The sequence below is a fragment of the Pygoscelis adeliae genome, unplaced genomic scaffold (assembly GCF_000699105.1).
Source record: "Pygoscelis adeliae isolate BGI_AS28 unplaced genomic scaffold, ASM69910v1 Scaffold306, whole genome shotgun sequence".
In the NCBI taxonomy this organism is placed as follows: Eukaryota; Metazoa; Chordata; class Aves; order Sphenisciformes; family Spheniscidae; genus Pygoscelis; species Pygoscelis adeliae.
Window position 1 is genome coordinate 2,695,486 of NW_008825072.1, and position 8,889 is coordinate 2,704,374.

General features: G+C 48.5%; 1 protein-coding gene across 1 annotated transcript in view; it reads left to right on the forward strand.

The window, feature by feature from the left end:
• Nucleotides 1-8,889, forward strand: part of ZSWIM5 (zinc finger, SWIM-type containing 5) — a 112,345-nt gene that overhangs the window by 48,401 nt on the left and 55,055 nt on the right. The window contains exon 2 of the mRNA XM_009326620.1: nucleotides 5,777-5,846. Within this exon, the coding sequence (XP_009324895.1) occupies nucleotides 5,777-5,846 (70 nt within the window). The remainder of the gene's footprint in view (nucleotides 1-5,776; nucleotides 5,847-8,889) is intronic.

An 8,889-nucleotide genomic window follows, 5' to 3' on the forward strand; every position in this document is an offset into this window, starting at 1 on the left:
GCGCGCCCGGGCAGGGTGGCCCTCGCCTTTGGCACAAGAGGCGGAGGACCGGGTGGAAATGCCCTTCTGGGGGATAAGAGCCATAGCCTGGGAATTGACTCTTTGCCTTGTCTGCAGGGGGGGACTGCAAGTGCTCTAGCCTTTAATTTCCAGGCAAGCCCTTATTGAACCAGTAATAGCTTGAAACCATTCGGGATGAAATAATTGCCACATTTTTACATTATTTTTTTTTTTTTTCCCCTTCGAGCGTGGCTGCTGAATTGAATTCTTCTTCCTGCTTGACAGTCCAACCCAAGTCTGCATTGCACATGTCTGGCACCACGCTGGGGATGGTTCCTCTCATACATAACCAATCAAAGATGTATTCAGGGCCGTTGTGAGGAAACCGGGGATGATTATAAGTCGAGAGATCCAAGCCTTTTGCTGACTGCTCACCCTTGCATATTATGAAATTTCTCTTAGAAAGGCAGACAAAGCCTTTTGAGCCTGTGTGTGGTGATGGCCTCGCTTGGATGTCTGGCTTTAACTGCTTCACAATGTCGTCCTCTCATTTCCGAAAAAAGGCAAACGTATTCTATTGTAGCATGTCAAGTACCCAAACTCTGCCATTCAGCAGCCTGGCGATGGCTGTAACCCATCCTCGGGTTGTCACGGTAATGCAAGAAGATCACTCTGCCACTTGGTAGCTGCCGGCAGGAGGAAGGCGAAGCTGACCTAGAGAAGAAACGTTAATTTAAATATTTGATTGCATCTTAGCCCAGCGGTGTGATGGCTTGTCCCTTCTCCAGGACAGCTGGACTGCAAGCGAAATCGGGGTGACTGGGTGTCGTGTTTGGTTATCGTTGATGAAGCCATCTGTAATAAATTGCGGTCCTGGGCTGGGGTTGCCCAGGGGAGATGTGATGGCTGGGGGGGTTGGGACCGTTTTTCTGCTGCTGGTGTGAGCATGTTCTCCACCAGCCCGGGTGCCGGTGGTGCTGTACATCTGCATGCCAAATCCAGGTGAGAGTAAGAAATCACCTGGTGGGGACTTAGAGCTTTATTTTCTTTTTAGAGCTTATCTTTTACTTTTTTCTCTTTAGATCTAAAAAAGATGAATTAAGATCTGAGGAAGCCAGTCATGCCAATGTGCGCTTTTATGGTTACACAGGTAGTCACGAAGTCTAGCTTGAACCTTACAGTAAAAACAGCTAACTTAACCTAACCAAAGGGAATGTTTGGTTTTTTTGTTTTGTTTTTTTTTTTTTTTTTCTGAATGTGGGAACATCACTGGGACAGAGTGTAGAAAAGTGGTTGCACATGTAGTGGCAGAAGTTTCCTTCTGGAATCGGAGCGACTGTAGCATCTGCCTGCACTGTGGAGGGTCCTGCCTTCTCCAGATGATAAACCAAACGCAAAGGGCTGACAGATATTCCCTTGGTTTAGTCAACATTTTCCCAGGGCTCAGCTGAGTCCACAGGGGTTTGGTCCAGTAGCATAGGCTCTACAAGACCAGCCCTGGTAGAGCAAGGCATTGGATTCCGCTCCCAGCAGTGGTTGTGTGTCAGACTGGGACACCATTTCGGGTCCCTCTGCTTGCTGCTGGGCCAAGCAAAACTTGGCTTGCTTTCTTCTGTCTGTCCTGCCCAAACCTTCCCATTGAAGATACTGCCCCACCAGTGCAGTGACTATTCCCCAGCCTGGTGCTGTTAATGGCAGGGCTGGTCAGATCATCTCCACCATGAGGGAAGGCCACGTGTAGAAATAATTCTTCAAGGCTCTGATGTGGGAGGCAGCATGTGCTCTTCAGGGTTGCCGGGCCATGTGCTTCCTGGTTTAGCACCCTTGCTGGGGGGCCCTGTCCCCTGGGTGCTTGGAGGCATCCTTGGCTTCCTGTGGGCCTGATGTAGAGCAGTAGCTCTGCTCGTTTGTTTTTTATCCAGGGTTTTCCTGTTCTGGCAACATTTTGTCTTTGAAACGCATCTCCAGACCCCCACGGAGAGCCTCCCCCGTTGAGCAGTGAGGTGCTGGGGGTTGTGCTTAGGGAGCTGATTAGTATCAGAGGCTCTCTGCAGTGTCGGGGGCAAAGAGGAGGAGTGGGCTGATGGCTCTAAGACATGGGGTGAAATGGTTCCCTGTCTGTTGTTTTTGTCCTTGTTGCTTGGATTGGTGCACGTGCGCTGGCCAGACCCTGCAGACCCCAAAGCCCAGGTGAACTGGAGCCAATGCTCTCTCCTGTGTGATGGGGGTCCCCAGGGACCTGCAGGTGGGTGTGAAGCTGAGGTTCTTGTAAGGGGGAAGGACGTAAAGGTCAACCCCATAGGCAGTCGGACAGCAGCAGCATCTTCGCTCTTAGATCTTGTTCTCTTTGGTGTGTGTGTTGCCTGGCTCCTCTTGGGCTTTTCCACCAAAAATAACTTTGCCAGCCAGGCTGGGTTGGTTTTCTTCTCGTTTGGATCCAGGGACCTTAAAACTTCTGAAGTGTATTTGAGCTTCTAGAGACTATGATAAACCCTTTCTGACTGCCAGGGTGTATCGGTGAAGATGCTTCAGCCTGGGCCTGGAGGATCTTGGTTGCTCTAGGGTCGTCTAAATTGGAGGCGTACAAGGACTTCTTGAGTTGCGGTAGAGGAGAAGGGGCTGTTCGTTAGGTCTGTGCTGGGAAGCCTTTTTCTGCTCTACACATAGGAAAATAGAAACGTTCTTTTGTTTGTTTGTTTGGTTGGTTTTTTTACTCTGAGCTCAGCGCTTGTGTGTCATCATCCTAGTTTTTGAGCAAAGAAGTCTTAGAACTTTTCTAAGAAGAAAAGTTCTCAAATGGTTCAATATTTTGTTATGATACCAGGAACGAGGAGTCTTTCCAACAGAAAAGATAATCCCTTGTCTCATTATGTTTATGACTTTAAAAAAACCTCCTGCTGGCCATTTTCTGTGGGGACCATTTTCCAAGGCAGCTTCTTGGGTTTTGAATGGTTTCATCCCTCAGCGCTTCTTTTGAGTGGAAAGTTTAAAGATGCGTCATCTTGCTTGAGCAGGGTGATAAACTGTAAGCAAAATGTACAAAATGCAGATGTAGGGGATTAGAAAACAGAACTGCACTACATCCAGCGATAAGTAAGGTTGAACTCAGCAATTTCTGAGCAGTTGCACCAGGGAGGAGCAGGGAATGATTGCTTTCTGGCTCCCAGCAGCAGGAGCAGAGGCAAAGTATCTAGCATTGGCTTGCATCTTGGGTGCTGCAACATTGCAGTGGTGGTCAGCAGTGTTATCCTGTAAGGGTTGGGGGCAGCAGGGAGGTGAACTACCTAGCAGCGTGCTGTTGGGAGCTGTAGTCTCGTCAGCTGTTAACCAGACAGGGCAGAGTGATAAAAACATCCCACTGGTTTTATTGAGTGTTGTATTCTCCAAAATGGTTGGCATTTCCATGGGTGAAATATGGCTGCTGGCAGCTATCTATTGCTGCTGTTCGAGAGATACAAAGGGAGAGGAGGGACTTGCGAGCAATAATGATGCTTTCGAGTAAGGAAAATCCAACGCACAGCTAGCAGGGAGTGTACCCAAGCTGTCAGTCTTGGAGGTCAGAGAGCCCCAAACCAAAGCTCAGAAGTATGGCTTTGACCAGTGACTAAGACAAAATCGGCTCCTGCCTGGACACAGGACCTCCTGGAGCAGGGGAGGCAGGAAGGGAAGCCCTGGCCTGTGGCTCTGATCTATTAGTCCTCTGATTTATTTCCTCCCATCTTTCTTGGCCGAATCAAGGCTCAGTTCTGCAGTTTCCCCAGGGCTCAAGTTGCTCTCTCCTGGCTTAGGGCACCACACGCCTTGAGTTTGTTCCTGGAGGGCCTGCGTTGCTTTTGCAATGCTGATGACCTGTCTGAGCAGCTTTGCAAGGTTTTTGTTTTGCTCAGAAAGTAAGGTCCTGTTGAATATTCAGCCCCTGCCTCTAGCTCAGGGTTTCCTGCACAGCCCTTTCCCAGTGAGGTGACTTTCATGCCTTCTCCTTTGGCTTGCTTGTCTTACTGGAGAGGCAAAGCTGCCGTCGGTCCCTTGTGTGCTGGGGTAAGATCTGTTGATGTATCCTGAGGCTAGAGTTACTTTCTGTTTCCGAGTAGTTCCCAGGGCACAGATTACAAGTGCTATGATAAAAACCTTGAGTCGGATGTCTTTAGTTTTTTTTTCTCCTGTGATCAGGTCTTTCATCACTTGCCTCTCACTAACCAGGGAGCACTGAGAGTTGGGCAGATTTCAGCATTTCCATCTACCCCAAAAGCTGCATAAATTTAGTCCAATGTAGTGTTTGCCATTGGCCCAGCCTTGTGAAGCTTGAAGCTCTCCAGCTCCCTTTGACTTAGGGAGTAGCTGTGCAGGCTTACCATCTTGCTGGAGCTTGTTGGTGGACCAGAGCAGCTTCCAGATCTGCTTTTTGCTTGAGATGAGCCTGTATTTACACTGACTTCAAGCAAGGTCAAAGTTGCAGCACTCAGGTCCACTTGATACTTTTCCCCTCCTAGCACCTCTCGCCACTGGTTGCTGCTGTAACACGTGATGAAAACATGTCTTGAGTGTACGAGCCCCGGGGGCGACACAGCTCTGGAATAGTTTTGTTGTAGGTGTAAAGCTGACGAAAGGGAACGTTATGCTCTCTCTTAAGAAGCTGCTATATCTTCTCTATCAAGGAAAGTATCTTCCAGGAGGTCTGGGGGAGTGGAGATTAGTCTCTTGAGTGATACATGGGATATCCTCTTGCTTGGGGTGCCTAGGGTGCAAAGACCCCTGCATGCCCCATCCTATTCCTGCCAGGTGTATCCCACCAAGATGGGAAGCCATGGATGTGGGTCTCCTTTCCATTTCCAGCTTCTTGTGGGAAGGCATGGGGAATCCTGTGAGACTGTTCCGCTGAATCTCTTTTGCTGTTTCTTTCTCCTGGTTTCCTTTCCAAAGGCTATCCAAAGACATGAATATTTTGTGATGGACTGTGAAGGACTTGAGACAGAAAGCTGTAAAATGCACATCAGCCAATCCATAAATGTCAAAGATGCTGCGCAGGAGCACGGCTACTTGAGTTTAGCCAGTTCTGTATATCAAGTGATCCCTGCAGATTTATTAGATGTTTCAAAATGGATTTGAAATAACTGAATTTAGTGTTTCTGGCGATTCCTTGAACCGTCTTGTTTTTCAGCCAACTTGCATAAATGTGCCAGTCATGGGCTGCGGTGTATCAGCCAACTTAGCAAATGGTTTTATTTATAGCTGAAATAGTGAAGCCAAGGAGTATAAATCCTGAAAAAAGTATAAACTGTATCGTGGAAATAATAAACTTCAAATTCATGGAATTTCTAATGTTCCACTGATGGCTAAAAAATCTGTTTAATGGCCGCTGAGTGATATTTGGCTGCAAAGCAGAAACCCCAAAGTTGTCTTAATTCAACAGTGATATTTTTTAGTGTTTCTTTATGAGCTGGCACTGAGTCTCTTTGCTGAATGATGGAAAGTTGACCTTCTCCACTGCATTTCTGCAGCGACCAGATAAGATTTCAGATCACAGCTTTGCTTTTTCTGTTGATGATCTATGGCTGTAGCCTGAGTCTCACTGTTAAATGTCGGGCTGTTTATCTGGAGGATCGGTTGCGTGCCCAGCTGACTTCGGGGGTGTGGAAGACGTTCAGTGCTGAAAGCAAGTGCAGGGGAGGGAGCTGATGATCGGAGAGTGGATCCTGTGCTTTCACGGCACGGCTGGCCAGCCAAAGGAGGTCCAGCCACATCTGCAGAGATGCCAGTGCGTGTTGAACTCTGAGAGCTAAGAAGATCTGGACTATTGAAGAGGCATCCTCCTCCTTCATCTCTCCTGTCCATTGAAATTGCTAATGGTAGTGTATTTTTTAGCTGGTAACTGTTGTATTATTTTTTGAGGTGATTCATTAAAGTTTAAGGACCTGATTGCACATCCTTTCCTCCTAGGTCAGTGTCAGGGCAAATGTAGTGCAGAGGCCTCCTTGCTACATGGATTATTTATGTGGGAATGTGTAGGACCTGTGTGTGCGTTCAACAGCTGCTGGTTGGCAAATTCGCATGTAGGTGCATTGTCCTGGGCAGCGTTGGTCAGGGATTGTTTGCAACAGCCTGAGCTTGGGGTCCCCTTCCTGGGTTGGAGGTGCGGAGGCAATGGTGACAGCAGAAACCATCGAGGCTTTGTGGTCCCCAAGGCAGGGGGGTGCAGCCTCATGTGTTTTGAGCACATGGGTGCTGCTTCATGACTTCAGTGAGCTTGGGCTGCTTGTGTGGCTGTTCCCCCAGCTCGGCTGACCAGCGCCAACATTCTCCATGGCAGCCATGGTGTGTCTGTGTCTTCTGTATCTGCAGGTGGTGGTTGAGTCACCTGCCCGATCGTGGGTCCCTCGTGGTTGGATGCCCCTGGTCCCAGACAAGAGCTCTCCCAATACGCCAGGGTCGTTCCTCTTGGTTGCTCCTCTGGTCTTGTGCTTTGTCAGCCTGGACCAGCCGGGCATTTCATGCATGCGGCTGCTATTTCCCATTTGAGAGGTGATCTCTAAAAACCTAGTTCTGTTTGTTTGTTTATTTTATTTAATTTATTTTAGGGCTGAGTTCAACTAAGCAAGTTTGCAGTTTCTCTGGGTTCTGGTGATTGACATTGTGTTTGAACACTACATTCAAAGCTAATACTTCTTGCAGATGCTGAGATAAGTATCTGTAAATCTTTGCATTTACCATTATCCCCAATTTTCTCGTGCAGTGCGTGCTGTCACCGTATAAGGGTATTTATCCTGCACATAATCTGATTGGAAAATAAGGCTTTGAAACAGAAAGGAAAATACACGTTTCAGGTGGTGTTAGAAATGTCATTGTGGATGCTTAAACAGTCCTGATTGCCTCCAGGCTTTGGGGCATTTGGGTTTTCAGCCCCCTATTGTTAGATCTAAAGCTGCTTATTGGAGTCCAAACAGGTTAGAAAGACATCTTGTTCTTCAGATCCTCAGAAGTCTGCCTCTCCCCCACCGAGGGGGATGGCCTTCTTACATCCCAGCCAGTCAAGTTTTAACCCTTGGCTTAGACAGCGCGGGGCCGAACAAAGAACTGCTGCTTTCAGATGGAGCAGAATAAAAAGCTATTATTTCATAATAATACTCTGCTCTTCCCTTCCAAGGATTTCCTAAGGACTTTACAAATATTAAGGCCTGGGCAGTCACCCCTGTGACCGAGAGCTGGAGAAATGGCTGTGTGTGGGCATTTGAAGGATTGAACATGAGGCGTAACCTCTGTGCTGGGGTGGTTTCAAGCCTTGAGGTCCCCTGTGCACTTCATACCTATAAAGAGGCCAAGGTGTGGTAGGACAATGAGGGCACTCGGGGCCAGGAGAGCCTCCTGATTTGCATTGCTTTGTACCCATTTCTTAGCCTTGTTCCGGCTCCTTGGCCCTTTCCAGTCCTTGTTGGATCTTACATTGCGCTGGTGGCTGTGGGATCAAGGATGCTCTCTGCACAGTCCAGATGAACTCCTTCATGCCATCCCTCAAGCAGGGAAGAGGGAAAGATTTCATTTAGACACCACTATGGGGGTTGTGGAAATCCAGCTGATGTTTCCTGGGCTGGTTATACCCAACCCTCTGCCTCTGCTACCATCACAGCATCAGGTGGGTGACAGGGTGGGATTGAGGTGTCTTTGTACGGAGGCAGGTGCTTGCAGCCCCATGTCCCAGCGGTGGGAGGAGAGATGGGGGAACAGGAGGTCTTCCCTCTAATATCTGGTCCTGTCATTGAGCAGGTTAGACTCCATCTCAAGTTAAAGATGGGAACTCCTCTTACCAGTGAGGTCGAGAGTCCGTGCTCTTTCATCCATCCTTTCCTGCCTTTGTGCTCCTCTGGGGCACAAACAGGAGCTGTTCTAGGTTGTGGGTTTTTCTTTCCCCACCTCCTCTTCAGTTGCTACTTAAAATTGGCACCTCCAGGGATGTTATGGACTCTCAGATACTGGTGTCTGGCGCTTTCTGCCCAGCCTGGGGCCAGCTGTTGCTGGCAGTGAGCAGCAGTAGGTGAGTGATGCTGAGGACCTGCTGTTCCCATGGATGTGGGTACCACCTCAGAGGGAGCATGTGACACTGCCCTCTTTGCCCACGCATCGTCCCTCTGAAAAAGCCGCCTCTGGTAGCATCCCAAACAGGAGAATGGGTCAGATGCCATTTTCTCCCTCAAACAGTGACAATAAGTCTCTTTCCTTTGTGGGGACAATTAGTTTCTTTCCTTTGCGAGAAGTTTGGTTGGAATGGTCTGACCTCTCTTCGTGGAAGGAGAGCCCTTGTCCCTTGTGTCCCTGAGAGAAGCCGCAGCATGGACTGTTTATGGTTTTTCCTTTTAACACAGTGACGGCGCCTTTGTTTTCTACATTTAGTTTGCATCTAAGACCAGGACACGGCTCATGCTGTGTCCCTGATCCAGTGTTTAAAGCTTTGCTGTGATTTAAGTTTGGCCTGGGCCCTGCAGGGTTTAGCTTAATTTTTAAAGCTCTCAATGTGAATAATTCCTCACTGAATGCAGATCGCAAGAGGGGATATTGATTTAAAGCTTTAAAGCTGGTGGTTATGGATTAAAAAAAAAAAAAGAGAGAAAGAAGGAGATTTACTGTAGTCAGAGCTGGTTGCCTAAATGTTAGTCCCTTACAGACAGGCTTCTGCTGAGCTACATGTGGGAGCGGCAAGGGAGCCCAGTGAATTTTAGCTTTAAATTGTTGGCTGCTGAGAATCAGCCCTGGGATACACTCGACTGCAATTTCCCGTGCCAGGGGAGCGTTTGCTGTAACTCCTTGGCCCGGACTTTGTGTGGGTACAGACGTCGCTGTGGGGTTGCAGCAGCTGACCCAAACCCTTCCCCAGGCATGGGGGACTGGCCGGGGGGGATG